The sequence below is a fragment of the Salvelinus namaycush genome, chromosome 1 (assembly GCF_016432855.1).
Source record: "Salvelinus namaycush isolate Seneca chromosome 1, SaNama_1.0, whole genome shotgun sequence".
Lineage (NCBI taxonomy): Eukaryota > Metazoa > Chordata > Actinopteri > Salmoniformes > Salmonidae > Salvelinus > Salvelinus namaycush.
In genome coordinates, this window is record NC_052307.1 from 52980479 (window position 1) to 52999370 (window position 18892).

At 40.1% G+C, this 18892-nt stretch overlaps 1 protein-coding gene across 1 annotated transcript in view; it reads left to right on the forward strand.

Moving 5' to 3' along the window:
* The first annotated feature begins 2120 nt into the window (after positions 1-2120).
* LOC120055768 (CD151 antigen-like) overlaps positions 2121-18892 on the forward strand; it is a 39001-nt gene continuing 22229 nt past the window's right edge. Inside the window, exons 1-2 of the mRNA XM_039003722.1 lie at positions 2121-2331; positions 9933-10029. Of these exons, the coding sequence (XP_038859650.1) occupies positions 9934-10029 (96 nt within the window). The 5' untranslated portion in view covers positions 2121-2331; position 9933. The remainder of the gene's footprint in view (positions 2332-9932; positions 10030-18892) is intronic.

Sequence of the window (18892 nt, forward strand, 5' to 3'; positions counted from 1 at the left end):
TTAAGGGCTTGTAAGTAAGCATTTCACTGTAAGGTCTACCTACACCTGTTGTATTCGGTGCATGTGACAAATAACATTTGATTTGCATCACTGGTCATCTCACGGCCGGGTTTCTCTTTGTAATCCATTATCGTCTGCAAGCTCTGCTACATACGACGACCGTCGGAGAGGGTGTAGTAGGATTCCACCTTCCTCCTATATTGTCATTTTGCATGTTTGATGTTGATGGTCGTAGTGGGCCTTTTTGTATGCGTCCATGTCTGTGTCTCGTTTCTTGTAAACGGTAGCTCTAGCGTTTAACTCAGCGTGGATATTGATGTGGTAAACTCCTCAATGCTATCGGAGGAATCCTGGAACATACCCCAGTCTGTATCGGCAAAACAGTCTTGTAGCCTCGCGTCTGCTTCATTGGACCACTTCCGTATTTAGCGCATCACTGCAGAGAATGAAATCATGGTCAGATTTGCTGAAGGGAGGAGGAGGGATGGCATTTCTGTTGGTAGAATAAAAGTGGTCTTGAGTTTTAGCGCCCCTAGTGGAGCAGGAGACATGTTGTTAAAAGTGAGGTAGAACAGTTTTAAGACTCCCTGCATTAAAGTCTCAGCCCACCAGAAATGCTGCTTCTGGGTGAGCCATTTCTTGTTTGTTTATGGTCCCACATAGTTTGTTGAGTGTCAAAGTGGTGTTGGCTTGTGGAGGGATGCTTTAATTTAACTATGAAAGTCAGTTAATTACAAATTCTTATTTACAATTACGGCCTACCCCAGCCAAACCCGGACGACGCTGGGCCAATTGTGCGCTGCCCTATGGGACTCCCAATCACGGCCGTATGTGACTTTGATGTGCAAACTTGTGAAACATAGACCTCTATAATTGGTTCAGATTTGGTCCGAACCAGACCAACCAAATGTGGTCATATTTGGGGGCAGAGCTCATTAAAATAATAGCCAGTGTGTAGAATAATACCCAAGAATGCAAAGCAGGATATTGCATATTTATATTTTTGTGTAGCTATTTAGGATGCATCTCCATGAAGAAAATGGTATTCATAATGATGCATTTCTGGGTACAAATCAGGGACCCATGATGAAATTCAGTTTCCGCAATTCTGTTACGTGGTGTAAATCCACTTCACTAACTGTAGTTAAATGGTCACTGGTCACCCCCAAAGCCAATTCCTCCTTTGGTCGTCTTTCCTTCCAGTTCTCTGCTGCCAATGACTGGAACGAACTGCAAAAATCTCTGAAGCTGGAAACACTTATCTCCTTCACTAGCTTTAAGCACCAGCTGTCAGAGCAGCTCACAGATTTCTGTACCTGTACATAGCCCATCTATAATTTAGCCCAAACAACTACTCCTTCCCCTACTGTATTTATTTATTTATGTATTTTGCTCCTTTGCACCCCATTATTTATATTTCTACTTTGCACATTCTTCCACTGCAAATCTACCATTCCAGTGTTTTACTTGCTATATTGTATTTACCTCGCCACCATGGCCTTTTTTTGCCTTTACCTCCCTTATCTCACCTCATTTGCTCACATTGTATATAGACTTATTTTTCTACTGTATTATTGACTATGTTTTGTTTATTCCATGTGTAACTCTGTGTTGTTGTATGTGTCGAATTGCTATGCTTTATCTTGGCCAGGTCGCAGTTGCAAATGAGAACTTGTTCTCAACTAGCCTAGCTGGTTAAATAAAAAATAAAATTTAAAAAATAAGCAAAATAGAGTCAATGTGTCATGTCATGGCCAGCTGACACCCTTGAATCTTAATTCAGAGAAGATATATAACAACAATTTCGGGAAACGTGGACACAGAATGCAGGGAGGTTTTATTTTAACTCTGTTAACAAACTTTGCATCTACACAGTTCTTTCAGTAAATGTGTTATGAAAAATGTCCAGTGTAAATGATTAAAAGTAGTCCTTGTGCATAGAGTTGTAGCCTATGGTTTGTTAAACTTTGAAACAAATAGTTTTTGTTTGACATATCTTCAAGTGAAAAATCTGACTCTCAGTGCACATCCGTGTCCATGGAATTGCCCAGCAGCAACCAGGAACAGAACTGTTCTATTGCGCCACAGGGTAGGAAAAAATCAAAGTGATTGGGTGGAGTCAACACGACCTACTTACTGTACAGTCATAGACCCCAGCGGACTAACTACTCATTAGTTTAGCATTTTACGCTTACCCCTCTCTGGTTTGGACTATCGAAGGACTCCCTGAAAAATAGAGTTCGGAATGAAAACGAACAAAAACTAGTTTTAAACATCTATATCTATTATTTTGGATACATCAACGCCTTGCTACTTGTAACACAGCAGCAGGTAGGTAGCTTGTTACTTTGTAGCTAACACATTAGCGTGTTCGACAGCAAACATGTTACAATTCACAGAAACGTTTTGGATTCTAAGGCAACATATTTCATTATTTATTGTTTTAGTGATACCAAGCAGGGTTAACATGTCAATTTGAACGTTTTACTGCGGGAAAAGTATTGTTGTCTAGCTAGCATGTAGGCTATGTTAGCTCACAGGAACACAGCAATTATATTTTCTTTGTGAATCGGACATATGCAGTCAGCTGCTGAGATTAGGTATGCCAAATATTCGTTAGAATAGGGTAACTGAACTAGATTCAGCCGCGGGACGATTTTTTTATTGAGCAGATGGTCAGGGGCCGGAACATAATTACAAATAATTCGTAGACTGCAAATTGAACGCAAGAAGCCCAAACAAATATAATATTTGACTAAAACAAACATTTCTAATCGTTATGAAATTTGTATACGGTCACATACAGTGCCTTACAAAAATATTCAGACCCTTTGCAATTCTTTACATTTTATTGTGTTACAAAGTGGGATTTAAAATATATAATTGTTTTTTCTTTGGGGGGGGAGTAAATACACAATTCACAACGAAAATATAGTCGTCGCATAAGTATTCAATCCCTTTGTTTAGGCAATCTTAAATTAGTTCTGGAGTTAAGTGTGGTTTAACAAATCACAAGGTATGTGGACTCTGTGTAAAATAATAGGGGTTGACATTCTTTTTTTAATGACTAACTCTTGCTCTGTCCCGTACATACAACATATGTAAGGTCCCTCAATCAATTATTGAATTTCAAGCATACATTAAACTACAAAGACCAGGGAGCTTTTTGAAAGCCTCATGAAGAAGGGCAGTGATTGGTAGATTGATAATAATAACGAATCAGACATTAAATATCTCGTTAAGCATGGTTACGTTTTTAATATTAATTATGCTGTGGATTATATATTAAACCACCCAGACACATCAAAGATAGTCGTCCTTCTGAACTGAGCTGCAATCAGGAATGAAACTGCTCAGCGATGTATGGTACCCTGACCTAAATAACAGAGTGAAAAGAAGAATACCAATATTCCAAAACCTGCATTATGTATGGAACAAGGCGCTAAAGCGTCTTGTATGCAACAAGACACTAAAGTAATACTGCAAAAAAAGACTTATGTTTGGGGCAAATCCAACACATCACTGAGTAACTGCCTCCTTATTTTCAAGCATGGTGGTGGCTGCATCATGGTATGAGTATGCTTGACATTGGCAAATACTGGGGGAGAGGGATTCCCTTTTCAGCAGGACAATAGCCTACAACACAAGGCCAAATCTACACTGGAGTTGCTTACCAAGAACACAGTGAATGTTCCTGAGTGGTCAAGTTAGTTTTGACTTAAATCTGCTGGAAAATCAATCATATCAAGCTTTATGTATATAGCACATTTCAGACATGATAACAATGCAATGCGCTTCACAGGAAAAAACTATAAAAATACAAACAGAAATAACAGAGGATAAAAAAGAAAATAATAAAAATTGAAACACTAAAAAAGCTGAAGCTAAAAATATGTTTTAAGATCTCTTTTAAAAATGTCCAAAGTTTCAGCCCTCAGGTTCTTTTTCAGAGTCAGGGGGCATAGCATCTAAAGGCTGCCTCACCATGCATCTTGTGCCTAGGCTTTGGGATAGTTAAAAGGCCAGTTACAGAGGACCTGAGGGACCTACTGAGTACATAACTCCAAATCTTGTCTGATATGTAATGGGGTGCACAATCGTGGATTGATTTAAAAACCAATAGAAGAATCTTAAAATTAATTCTAAAACTCACAGGAAGCCAGTGCAGAGACTTTAAAACCGGTGTAATGTGTGCTCTCACTCTGGTCTTGTTCAGTACCCATGCTGCAGCATTCTGTATGTTTTTCAGTTGACCAATTTATTTCTTGGATATACCAGATGTGAGAGCATTACAGTAGTCAAGCCTGCTTGTAATAAAAGCAATGATGAGTTTCTCTGTATCAGCCTGAGATAGAAACAGACACACCTTGGCAATGTTTCTCATGTGGTAAAAAGCTATTTTGGTTACATTCCTAATGTGTGATTCAAAATTGAGTTCAGAATCTAAAATGACACCTAGGTTTTTTACCTGGTGTTTTATCTTTATTGCCTGTGAATTAAAATGCGGCCAGTTTCTCTCTCTGTGCTTTGGCTCCAATATTAAGCACTTTGGTTTTGTCTTGATTTAGCTGAAGGAAGTTGTGAGCCATCTAAGTATTTAAATCACTAATATAGTCTAATTTATCTGTGGAGCTAAAATCCTCTGGTGACACAGAAATGTAAAGTTGTGTATCGTCTGTGTAGTGAAAATCAATGCCGTGCTTTCTGCTGCCAAGGGGTAACACATAAACCGAACAGTAAAATATAGCAAGACTTAAAAATATTGCTGTCTAGCCATGATCCCTAACATCTTGACAGAGATTGAAGAATTTTGAAAAGAATAATGGGCAAATATTGCACAATCCAGGTGTGCAAAACTTCTAGATTTACCGAAGAAGACTCACAACTGTAATCGATGCCAAAGGTGTTTCTAACATGTAGTGACTCAGGGAGCTGAATACTTATGCAACCACTATATTTTAGTTTTTTAATTTCTATTGATCAAAAATAACAATGAAATGCATTTTAATCCCACTTTGTAACACAATGAAATGTGAAGAAATCCAAAGGGTCTGAATATTTGGGGCTCCCGAGTGGCGCAGCGGTTTAAGGCACTGCATCTCGGTGCTAGAGGCGTCACGACAGACCTTGGTTAGATTCCAGGCTGTATCACAACTGGCTGTGATTAGGAGTCCCATAGCGCGGGGCGCACAATTGGCCAGGCATCGTCCGGGTTAGGGTTTCGCCGGGGTAGGCCGTCATTGTAAATAAGAATTTGTTCCTAGTTGACTTGCCTAGTTAAATTAAGGTTAAATAAAAATGAATAATTTTGCAAGGCACTGTATATCTCTATGTGTGGTAATACTTTGGAACAGATTTCCAAAATTAAAATCCATTGGAACTGATTTGCTGTATGAGAACTTGGGGGGCCAGTTAAAATCCCCTGCCGGTCCGCCAGTTGGGGAACACTGCTTTAGAACATTGTTTATATTCCAACTTATTTTTGTTAGTTCTTTATGTCATGTAGCCTATTTTGTATGACAGTTTGCATGTCATTCAAAAGATCTAATTATAATTAATGGAGTTTCAATTAGGTATTTCAATTGAGTTCTCTACAACCCCATCAAAATAAATGTGTCTGGAATTGTTGACAAACTATTGTACACTGCAATAAATATGGTGCCAGTCATTTGCACAATACCCCATGTATTAATTATTGTTTTTATTTCTCATTAATCTAATTAATAATAGTTTGACTAAACACAGGCCTATAGCCAATATAAAAGTATACAAATGACAAAAGAAACCATATTCCTTCAAGTACTAAACATGCCCTGAACTGAAAGGGTTCAAAGCATTCAAATACTTTAATGATCTGTCATGCACCGGAGACAAGTCAGTGACTACTCATTGGTTATGAGCCTATTTCAGACAGGTGTGGTGTGTCTGGAGTATGTCTGGTTGTCAGCGGTCTTGTATTGAGCGGTAGGCGATTCCATTAAGGTTTAAGGAAAAAGGTGATTTCAGTGTTCAAAATGTGAACATTTGCAAAGCTGTCATCAAGGCAAAGAGGGGCTACTTTGAAGAATCTCAAATAAAAAATATATTTTGATTAGTTTAACACTTTTTTTTGGTTACAACATGATTCCATATGTGTTATTTTATAGTTTTGATGTCTTCACTATTATTCTACAATGTAGAAAATAGTACAAATTAAGATAAACCCTTGAATGAGTAGGTGTGTCCAAACTTTTGACCGGTACTGTATTTTTTCAAAGTGTTGAACCCTGTGTATTGAAAGAGCCTTTATGATTTTGTATCTCAGATTTGGGATTTAAGTTTGACCTCTTTAGTGCGTTGTGCTCCTCCTTTGCACACAGTTAACTTTACTCAGTGGCTCTGTTTATGTACATAATACAATGATGAGTTCCTGTCAAAGGTTTGTTTGAATTTAATTGACAGGGACACTAAAGGGACCCACCCTAACAGATGGTGAACAGACACCGGGCAGGTTCAGTCGACAGACCCCCACACAAATATAGGCCTACACACACTGTAAAACCATGAATGCTTGATGAAGTAACCTACATTGTCTACTAATGCCAAATGTAAGCATGGTGAACTTAATGAGTTGCTGCATATGGACTTCTCTATATGAGATGCCAGAAAAGTTATTCCATAAGAAATAGCTTTGGCTACTGTACGTATAGCATAATAAGATAATGTTATAGATATTACCTTTTATGACATGAATCCAAATATATTATTTGTCGCATTAATCAAATATGCACTCTCACAGTATACGACGGTAACGGTCAGATCATGCAGCATGAGAACGCATGATACTGCTGTGATCACTGTTCTAGTGAATAAAAGCCCATTCAAACAGTTCAGTAGAGCACAAAGCAAATACGTCTTTCCACAGCTGTTGCTTGCTATGTAACCTCTACCCCAGGCTGGCCGGCCAAGTTGACTTGCAGTGTTACAGTAGGCTAGAGGAGGCTGTCTTGCATTTTGTATTAATGCAATTGTGTGTGTGTATGTGCGCGGGCGGCGCATGAGCAGTGTAGAGAAGGCAGTGAAATTACAGTAGAGAAGGCTCTTATATTAGTGTTACAGAAAGCTTAGACTAGTACACTCTGGTACGGCATGTGTGTGGGAGAGAGAGAAGGCTGGCAGAAGGAGGAGGAGAGGGCAGGTCTGGACTTGACTGTTGAGTTCAAGGCGCTGCAAGGTCAATCCGACATCTCCTTTGGCCGTGCATGATACGGCCTAGCCAGAAGTCAGGGCATTCATACTTCTTGCGCTTCGCAGAGCGGTTGTGAAGGAAGTTGTCATGAAGGTGAGTTTGTGTTTATACAGGACCATGTGTGAATTAAATGGCTCAGACACAAGACGTATGTGGCTGGGACTCCAGGCGATCAGGTGTTAGAAAGGGAAAGCCAGCCACGTCGTGGACTCTAACGCCTCGCTCCCGGTTAAGAGAAACACCTTCTTCGCCCCGCTTCGAAGAAACAAGTTATTTTTTTCATTTCACTATTTTGTGTATGTCCGTTACATGAAATCCAAATAAAAATCAATTTAAATTACAGGTTGTAATGCAACAAAATAGGAAAAACACCAAGGGGGATGAATACTTTTGCAAGGCACTGTAAAAAGTGGTGGTGTACGGACTGTAGTTGATCCTTACATATCACCCCCCACGGTTCGGTATGCATGTGAACCGCAAATCAATTGCAAAGTTTAACCATCATCGTGTGAAATACAGTTTTACTGCCGCTGTTACTTTTTAAAGTAGTAATTCCCTAAATCTCGATGCAGCGTTGCAGTGAAAAGATAAAGATAAGAGATGCGTGTTGTGTTTTGCTCTGAAGGTTGATTTGATTATTTTTTTTAAGCAGTTGCGTGTACTGTTCACGTGAACGGGGCATGTCGAATCCCAACGAATCAATCCTGGATGCTCGCGTTGCAAAGAAGAAAAAAGAGCAGTGACAGCCATGGCTAGCAGAGGAGCTGAAGAACTGGAAAAGCCTCTCTCTTCATTTAAGTCATGTATGGGAGCATTTTGGCTTCACTGTCAAATATGATGACGGAAGAAGGGTGGTGGACAACACCATTACTGTGTGTAGGCATTGTGCCACAAGAAAGCCGTATGATCATGGAAATACATCGAGCATGGCCACACATTTAAAGCGTCATCACCCTGGTGTGTCAGTGACGGGAGCCAACTCAGCCAAGACACAACAACTTCTCCCCGCGGCATTTAAGCAGCCCTTTGCTGCAGAATCAGACTGGACAAAAGCCATCACCAAATCTAATGGGATGTTTATCGCTGCAGACATGAGGTCATACTCTGTTGTGGAAAGTGAAGGGTTTATAAATATGGTGAAAGTGCTTGAGCCACGCTACGAAGTCCCCTCACCACAGACGGGTGGACCTCCAGGGCAACGGAAAGCTACGTGACTGCTCACTACACCACAGAGGAGTGGGAGATGCGAAGTCCGGTGCTACAGACACGCCCCCTTTATGAGAGTCACACAGTGACAAATCTGTCGCAGGTACTGCTCGGAGCAGTAGCAGAGTGGAAGCTAGATAGGCCCAATAGCAATATCCCAATCACCACAGATAATGCCAAGAACCAAGTAAATGCAGTGATAGAAGCTGGACTGGGGCCAGAGATAGCTTGCTTTGCATATATGATCAATTTAGCATCCCAAAGGGGAATCTCAGTGAACCAGATGGACCGCCTCCTTGGGAGAATCAGGAAGGTGGTTTCCTTTTTCCACTGACACACAACAGCTGCTCATGTGCTTAAGACCAAGCAAGAAATGCTACAGCTACCGACCCACAAGCTCATACACAATGTCACAACAAGATGGAACTCCACTTATGACATGTTGGAGCGCTATCTTGAGCAGCAGGCAGCTGTATACTCTGCACTGACAGACGAGACCCTGAAAAAATAAAAATAAAGACCGTCACCTTGTCTGACAATGACGTGAAAGTGGCAGAGGAGGTCCTCCAGGTGCTCAAACCCCTCAAAACGGTTACAACCCTATTGAGCACTGAAACTGCACCATCTGTGTCCATGATCCTACCTCTGAAAACAAGGATTCTACAATCCATGGCCCCAAGTGAGGAAGACGGCACCATCACTAAAGATGTCAAGGCTGCCATTAGAGAGGAACTGAACCCCAGATACCCCCCAAATGTACAGGACTACCTTCATAGATCTACTGCACTGGATCCAAGGTTCAAGTCCCTGTCTCACCTAGACCCTGCCCTACACCGGAGGACATACAGTGATCTTACCACTGAGATTGTGGCCACTGAAGAGGTTAAAAAATATATACAAAAATAAGAGTGAATTACTTAAATAATAAATATACTGCAGTCTAATCTTAGTCTATGACATTTGCTATTAGAATCATCCATTTTTTATTTGAAATAATAATAATGTTTTTTATTAAATGTTATTGCCACAATTATAGTTCTATGAAAAATAATTTGAAGTTATAAGCTCAAGTCTGCTTTGCTTTCATTTTTTTATTCACTATTGTTCAAAGGAAGAAGGTATCATGCCTGACTTTTAAGATTTTTTTTAAACATTGAAAAGTTCCTTGCTTTAAGTGTTCTTTAAGTAATAAATGGAAAGCAAAGTTATATTTGTCTCCCTTCTTTTTTTTTTTTTGCTGATCCGAAAAAATTATCCGATCTGTGACTCAACTGTGATACGATCCGAACCGTGAGTTTTGTGATCAGTTGCACCACTAGTAAAAAGCATGTTAAACATCCTTCCTCCAATAAAGTTTTTATTTGAGACTTGCCAGAACAATCTGTGATAGCAAAAATAGGCTTATTCTGTGTCTGGGAAACTGGCCCTAAAAGAAACAACAACAGATTAAGGTTAACTATTTGAACCTTTCAAACCCACCTCTCTCTTTCTCCTGCAGCATGGGGGCACCAGCGACAGCGTACGACGAGAAGAAGGAAACATGCGGGACCGTCTGTCTGAAGTATCTCCTATTCACATTCAACTTCCTCTTCTGGGTGAGTCTGTCTCCCTGCATGTGACTTTCATGCTGGGAGGACAACCCCTCTGAGAAATATGTTTTTTTGTATCTTTCTGGTGTCCACAGACCAACACAACACCACCAGGCATTCCATCCCACATTCACTGGGAAGCACACAATTGTGCTTCCCAGTGAATGTGTTTGTGTATATTTCATTCACATCGAGTGTATAGCCGCCCATCTCCTCTGCTCCCTTCTTAGTGAATGAATGACCCTGCATTACAAGGATATCAGTAGCTGTGTAAGTGATTGAGTTGGCACAGGGACACATTTTTTTTGGTGCAGTGCTGCAACATCTGCTGATGTACAAGTGTAAATGTAGTATACGGTCGATTTAACCGCTTTTCATCATATTCAAACTGTGGATGGTGATGTATTTTGTAAGTTGATAAGGCCTGTAATGTTGTGTTTAATGAAGAATACACACCAAATACTGCCATCTTCATTAACATCATGGGAACTATTCCACAGTATTTAATACTGCATAAGAATGAATGCCTATAAGAATTGAAGGTGACAGTGGTTTATTTGTTTGCCACTGTAGGTGGTGGGCTGTAGCAAGCTATCTGCTTTAGTTTTCGAGATGATCGATCTATGTCAAGGGAGGAAGTGTTTTTTACATATTTGTAGGGCTTACCCCATTTAGTCGGCTGGTCATTTGTTTGGTCGATAGGCTGTTGGCAGTAGTGGACTGATCCATTGTGGAGGCCGTGGGGATGGCATAGTCCATCAGTCCGAGACGTGCTACTGAAATTGTACAGTTGAAGTCGGAAGTTTACGTACACTTAGGTTGGAGTCATTAAAATTAATTTTTCAACCACGCCACTAATTTTGTTGTTCACAAACTATAGTTTTGGCAAGTCGGTTAGGACATCTACTTTGTGCATGACACAAGTAATTTTTCCAACAATTGTTTACAGACAGTGAATTATAAGTGAAATAATCTATCACAATTCCAGGCTTTAGAAGCTTCTGATAGGCTAATTGATATCATTTGAGTCATTTGGAGGTATACCTGTGGATGTATTTCAAGGCCTACCTTCAAACTCAGTGCCTCTTTGCTTGACATCATGGGAAAATCAAAAGAAATCAGCCAAGACCTCAGAAAAAAAATTCTAGACCTCCACAAGTCTGGTTCATCCTTGGGAGCAATTTCCAAACGCCTGAAGGTACCAAGTTCCTCTGTACAAACAATAGTACGCAAGTATAAACACCATGGGACCACGCAGCCGTCATACCGCTCAGGAAGGAGAAGCGTTCTGTCTCCTAGAGATGAACGTACTTTGGTGCGAAAAGTGCAAATCAATCCCAGAACAACAGCAAAGGACCTTGTGAAGATGCTGGAGGAAACGGGTACAAAAGTATCTATATCCACGGTAAAACGAGTCCTATATCGACATTACCTGAAAGGCCGCTCAGCAAGGAAGAAGCCACTGCTCCAAAACCGCCATAAAAAAGCCAGACTCCGGTATGCAACTGCACATGGGGACAAAGATCGTACTTTTTGGAGAAATGTCTGGTCTGATGAAACAGAAATAGAACTGTTTGGCCATAATGCCCATTGTTATGTTTGGAGGAAAAAGGGAGATGCTTGCAAGCCGAAGAACACCATTCCAACCGTGAAGCACGGGGGTGGCATCATTTTGTTGTGGGGGTGCTTTGCTGCAGGAGGGACTGGTGCACTTCACAAAATAGATGGCATCATGAGGTAGGAAAATTATGTAGATATACTGAAACAACATCTCAAGACATCAGTCAGGAAGTTCAAGCTTGGTTGCAAATGGGTCCTCCAAATGGACAATGACCCCAAGCATACTTCCAAAGTTGTGGAAGGCTACCCAAAAACGTTTGACCCAAGTTAAACAATTTAAAGGCAATGCTACCAAATACTAATTGAGTTTATGTAAACTTCTGACCCACTGGGAATATGATGAAATAAATAAAAGCTGAAATAAATCATTCTCTCTACTATTATTCTGACATTTCACATTCTTAAAATAAAGTGGTGATCCTAACTGACCTAAGACAGGACATTTTTACGAGTATTAAATGTCAGGAATTGTGAAACTGAATTTAAATGTATTTGGCTAAGGTGTATGTAAACTTATGACTTCAACTGTATATGGTTATATTACGTTAAGAACAATGGTGCAACACCAATAAAAATACTATGTTTTTATAACAAATGCACTTTCCCATGTTGGATAGTGGTCGCTGTCCGCAATTCAGGAACACATCAGTCCGCTGTTGAATTGCCGTCTTTTCCTAGACCATGTTGCGTTGTGCATAATAGCAAAGTTAACCAGCATATTGGTGTTGAGAACAATGCAGCGGAGGCAGCAGCAGAATGAGGAGATGAGAAAACAGCCCTTGCCTTATTGTCTAAGAAAAGTGAGGAGAGAGGAAACCAACTTAATTAGGTCTATAATCAATAGCCTAAATGTTAAATGTGGCTGGCTTTATCAACAATATATCTACAGAAATAAGACATCCTGCTTCTGTTGCTTGTTTGAGTGTTTGTTTAATAGCCTACTGATTCCGTGAGCACCAAGCCTCACGCAATGATGTCAAATAAAGAATTTCACAAATTTTTCTTCTTTGTTTTACTGTAATAAAGGATTTACACTTTTTTGATTTGTTTACAATGTTCCAAATTGTCAGAAAAATCATATGTTTACTAATGCTCTTTTTTCTTGATCTCGTTGTTATTATTATTATTAGAGATGAATAAACATTGGCACTGCATCGCAGTTAGCACTGCGATGCAGTGCCCTAGACCACTGCGCCACCCGGGAGGCCCAACTGTAGCTTATTCTGAGTGGAATTGTTACTCTACGGCCATGTAAAAATTACTGACATGTCAGATTCGGACGGGACTAAAAATGACAGATGAGGCCTCCCGGGTGGCGCAGTGGTCTAGGGCACTGCATCGCAGTGCTAACTGCGCCACCAGAGTCTCTGGGTTCGCGCCCAGGCTCTGTCGCAGCCGGCCGCGACCGGGAGGTCCGTGGGGCGACGCACAATTGGCATAGCGTCGTCCGGGTTAGGGAGGGTTTGGCCGGTAGGGATATCCTTGTCTCATCGCGCTCCAGCGACTCCTGTGGCGGGCCGGGCGCAGTGCGCGCTAACCAAGGGGGCCAGGTACACGGTGTTTCCTCCGACACATTGGTGCGGCTGGCTTCCGGGTTGGAGGCGCGCTGTGTTAAGAAGCAGTGCGGCTTGGTTGGGTTGTGCTTCGGAGGACGCATGGCTTTCAACCTTCGTCTCTCCCGAGCCCGTACGGGAGTTGTAGCGATGAGACAAGATAGTAATTACTAGCGATTGGATACCACGAACATTGGGGAGAAAATGGGATAAAAAAAAAAAAAAAGAATAAGCTACAGTTATTCTAGTCCCGTACGAATCAACATCCCTGTGTTTTCAGAGAAATGTCTGTGTTTGACAGGTGTTGCTCACGGTTTGCGCAAGAAAACAACAGATTCGGCAAATTGAACTGTGCTGTGCATAAGCTATATATGAATGGCCTATATGTAGCCTATCAATTCTCAAAGTGAATGCTTTTGTTTGTTTTTTGTGCGCATCAATTAAATATTAGCAAATGCATCAGTAAAAAATATTGAGCCTATTTAATGCAACCCTTGCTGTTAATAGATCGTTAAGCAGCATACAACTGACCTAAACATTTGGAAATGATAAGTAAACTTTCTCATCCACGACCTAAAAACAATCAAATCAATTGCTGGTTGGACTCCCTCTAGTCATTTGTGTGTCTTAATTATATAGTTAAGGAGTGTGCTTAAAGCATCAGACAAGCTCAGTGAATATAGTTGATTTGATTAAAACACATAGGAGGTGTCAATATATGGAAAAATACACGTTTAAAAAGGTTGTCTAATCGATTGGCAGATGAGTACTGAACTGTAAACCAATCAAACATTGTGTACTATCCATGGTACTATCTCTGCTGATAATGTCTGCCAATCACGTTATCCGTGCTCGAGAGATATCTTCCGCCGACAAACTTCTCAGATAAAGTATTTTTTATTTATTTGTAATCTAACTATTTAGTTATAGAAAGAGGATACTATCAATGCAAGCTGTAAAATTACTCGCAACTTAGAATGCAGCCACCGTAGTAATGTAGCTATCTTGCTCGTTAGATAGCTAGTTACAACAAGTAGATATGTTGCTAGCTAGCAGGAGCAGATACAGTGCCTTCAGAAAGTATTCACACCCCTTGACTTAAATTTTTTGAATACCCCATCATGTCAGTGGAATTATGTTTTTAGAAAATCAAATCTGAATGAGTGATGGTACAGAATGGCATAGGCAAGATGCAGTAGATGGTATCGAGTACAGTATATACATATACATTATATTAAGTGGCATTGTTTAAAGTGGCTAGTGATACATTTTTGATCAATTTCCATCAAAAGAAATGTTACAAATTTAATAAAAATGAAAAGCTGAAATGTCTTTTAGTCAATAAATATTCAACCCCTTTGTTATGGCATGCCTAAATAAGTTCAGGAATAAACATTTGCTTAACAAGTCACATAATACGTTGCATGGACTCACTCTTGTGTGCATTAATAGTGTTTAACATGATTTGGAATGACTACCTCATCTCTGTACCCCACACATACAATTATCTGTAAGGTCGATCAGTGAATTTCAAACACAAATTCAACCACGAAGACCAGGGAGGTTTTCCAATTCCTCGCAAAGAAGGGCACCTATTGGTAGATGGGTTAAAAAAATCTGACATTGAATATTCCTTTGAGCATGGTAAAGTTTTTTTATTTTATTGAATCCAAAACATACAATATACTTGCAGTGAAGCCACTCAAGAACTACAACAACTAGCATGGTAAAGTTATTAATTACACTTTGGAAAGTGTGTCAATACACCCAGTCACTAGAAAGATACAGGAGTCTTTACTAACTCAGTTGCCGGTGAGGAAGGAAACCACTCAGGGATTTCACCATGAGCCCAACGGTGACTTTAAAACAGTTACAGTGTTTTAATGGCTGTGATAGGAGAACTGACGATGGATAAACAAATTTGTAGTTACTCCACAATACTAACCTAATTGACAGAGTGGAAAGAAGGAAGCCTCTACAGGATAAAATATTCTAAAACATGCATCTTGTTTGCAACAAGGCACTAATGTAATACTGCAAAAAATGTGGCAAAGCAATTCACTTTTTGTCCTGAATACAAAGAGTAATGTTTGGGGCAAATAGAATATAACACATTACAGAGTACCACTTTCCATATTTTCAAGCATAGTGGTGGCTGCATCATGTTATGGTTGTAATCATTAATTAAGGACTGGGACATTTTTCAGTATAAAAAATAAACGGAATGGAGCTAAGCACAGGAAAAATCCTAGAGGAAAACCTGGTTGTCTGCTTTCCGCCAGACACTGGGAGATTAATTCACCCTTCAGCAGGACAATAACCTTAAAATACAAGGCCAAATCTACACTGGAGTTGCTTACCAAGAAGATGGTGAATGTTCCTGAGTGGCTGAGTTACAGTTTTGACTTAAATCAGATTGAAAATCTATGGCTAGACTTAAAAATGGTTGTCTAGCAATGATCAACAACCAATTTGACAGATCTTGAAGAATTTTCAAAAGAATAATGAGCAAATATTGCACAATCCAGTTGTGCAAAGCTCTTCAAGACATACCCAGAAAGACTCACAGCTGTAATCGCCAAAGGTGATTCTAACATGTCTTGATTCAGGGGTGTGAATACTTATGTAAATGAGATTTCCATATTTAATTTTCAATAAATTTGTTAAGATTTCTAAAATCATGTTTTTTTTTTAAAAATTCAGGCTGGAAAACCAAATGTGGAATAAATCAAGGTGTATGAATACTTTCTGAAGGTACTGGGGCTTTATCACTAGCTAGCATGTCATTCAGGGACAAGGGCCGTTTCAGCTATCAGTTTGTTCCAAGTAATAATTTAAGACTAAAGAAATCTGTAGGACAAGTAGTGTAAAGCTAATACAGTCATCAAGGCAGGACCGTCTAATTTCATTCATACTGACAAATAAGAAATGCCACATTATCCCTGTCAATAGTTGGAGTAGGATAATTTCAGGATGTTCATTTTCTAACTCACAAACTACATTCCTTTGCTATTATGGTTTATTGTATTCCTTCTTGTCTCACTTTTTTCTCACATAATCTATTCAGCTCTCCTGTGTCCTGTTCTGTACTTTACTATTTATATTTTTGACAACTTTTACTTCACTACATTCCTAAAGAAAATGATTTACTTTTTACTCCATACATTTTCCCTGACATTGAAAAGTACTCATTACATTTTGAATGCTTAGCAGGCCAGAACAATTGTAAAATCCATGCACTTATCAAGAAAACATCCCTACTGCCTCTGATCTGGTGGACTCCCTTAAAGATATATTCTCCTTAATGCAACCGCTGTGTCAGATTTCAAAAAAGCTTTACAGCGAAAGCACACCATGGAATGATCTGAGTACAGCGCTCAGCCACCAAAACAAGCCATACAGATACCCGCCATGTTGTGGAGTCAACAGAAGTCAGAAATAGTATTATAAATATTCATTTACCTTTGATCTTCATCGGAATGCACTCCCAGGAAACACAGTTCCACAATAAATGTTTGTTCGATAAAGTCCATAATTTATGTCCAAATACCTCCTTTTTGTTCGCACGTTTAGTTCACAAATCCAAATTCACAAGGCGCAGGCACTTATTCCAGACGAAAAGTCAAAACAGTTCCATTACAGTTCGTAGAAACATGTCAAACGATGTATAGAATCAATCTTTAGGATGTTTTTATCATAAATCTTCCAACCGGACAATTCCTTTGTCTTTAGAAATGAAAGGGAACGCAGCTCGCTCTCACTGCTGCGCGCGTGACTTAACTCGTGGCATTCTGCCAGACCCCTTAGTCAAACAGCTCTTATTCGCTCCCCCTTCACAGTAGAAGCCTGAAACAAGGTACTAAAGACTGTTGACATCTAGTGGAAGCCTTAGGAAGTGCAATCGGACCAAATTTACACTATCTTGGATAGGCAATTACTTAAATCTACAAACCTCAGATTTCCCACTTCCTGGTTGGATTTCTCCTCAGGTTTTTGCCTGCCATATGAGTTCTGTTATACTCACAGACATCATTCAAACAGTTTTAGAAACTTCAGAGTTTTCTATCCAAATCTACTAATAATATGCATATCTTAGCTTCTGGGCGTGAGTAGCAGGCAGGGCACCTTATTCATCCAAGCTACTCAATACTGTCCCCCAGCCATAAGAAGTTAACACACATGCTTCGGTTGTCGTTTGTAAATGATGTTGGAGTGTGCCCCTGGCTATCTGTAAATAATAAAAACAAGAAAATGGTGCTGTCTGGTTTGCTTAATATAAGGAATTTGAAATGATTTATACTTTTTACTTTTGATACTTAAGTATACATAAAACCTAACACTGTTAGACTTTTACTCAAGTCATACTTAAGTCATTTTCTGTTAAGGTATCTTTACTTTTACTTAAGTATAACTATTGAGTACTTTTCCCACCACTGATTCTAGCATGCAGTACCCCTTCACTTTTTCCACATTTTGTTATATTACAGCCTTATTCTAAAATGGATTAAACAACATTTTGCCCATCAATCTACATACAATACCCCAGCAAAAACAGGTTTTTAGATATTTTTGCAAATGTATAAAAATAAAAAAAACTGATCACATTTATGTAAGTATTGAGACCCTTTACTCAGTACTTTGTTGAAGCACCTTTGGCAGCGATTACAGCCTTCTTGGGTATGACGCTACAAGCTTGGCACACCTGTATTTGGGGAGTTCCTCACATTCTTCTCTGCAGATCCTCTCAAGCTCTCAGGTTGGATGGGGAGCGTCGCTGCACAGCTATTTTCAGGTCTCCAGAGATGTTCGATCGGGTTCAAGTCTGGGTTCTGGCTGTGCCACTCAAGGACATTCAGAAACTTGTCCACTCCTGTGTTGTCTTGGCTGTGTGCTTAGGGTCGTTGTCCTGTTTGAAGGTGATCCTTCGTCCCATTCTGAGGTCCTGAGTGCTCTGGATCTCTCTACTTTGCTCCGTTCATCTTTCCCTTGATCCTGACTGTCTCCCAGTCCATGCTGCTGAAAAACATCCCTACAGCATGGTGCTGCCATGGTGCTGCCACCATGCTTCAGCATAGGAATGGTGCCAGGTTTTCTCCAGACGTGATGCTTGGCATTCAGGCCAAAGAGTTCAATCTTGGTTTCATCAGACCAGAGAATCTTGTTTCTCATGATCTGATCTCATATGCCTTTTACTGAGAAGGGGCTTCCATCTGGCCACTCTATAAAGGCCTGATTGCTGGAGTGCTGCAGAGATGGTTCTCCCATCTCCTTGACCAAGGCCCTTCTCCCCAGATTGCTCAGTTTGGCCGGACGGCCAGCTCTGGGACGATTCTTGGTGGTTCCAAACTTCTTCCATTTAACAATGATGGAGGCCACTGTGTTCTTAGGGACCTTCAATGCTGCAGAAATGTTTTGGTACCCTTCCCCAGTTCTATGCCTCGACACAATCCTGTCTCTGAGCTCTACGGACAATTCCTTTGACTTCATAGCTTGGTTTTTGCTCAGATATGCGCTGTCAACTGTGGGATCTTATATCGACAGGTGTGTGCCTTTTCACAATCATGTCCAATCAATTGAATTTACCCCAGGTGGACTCCAATCAAGTTGTAGAATCATCTCAAGGATGATCAATGGAAACAGGATGCACCTGAGCTCAATTTTGAGTAATATCAAAGGGTCTGAATACTTATGTAAAT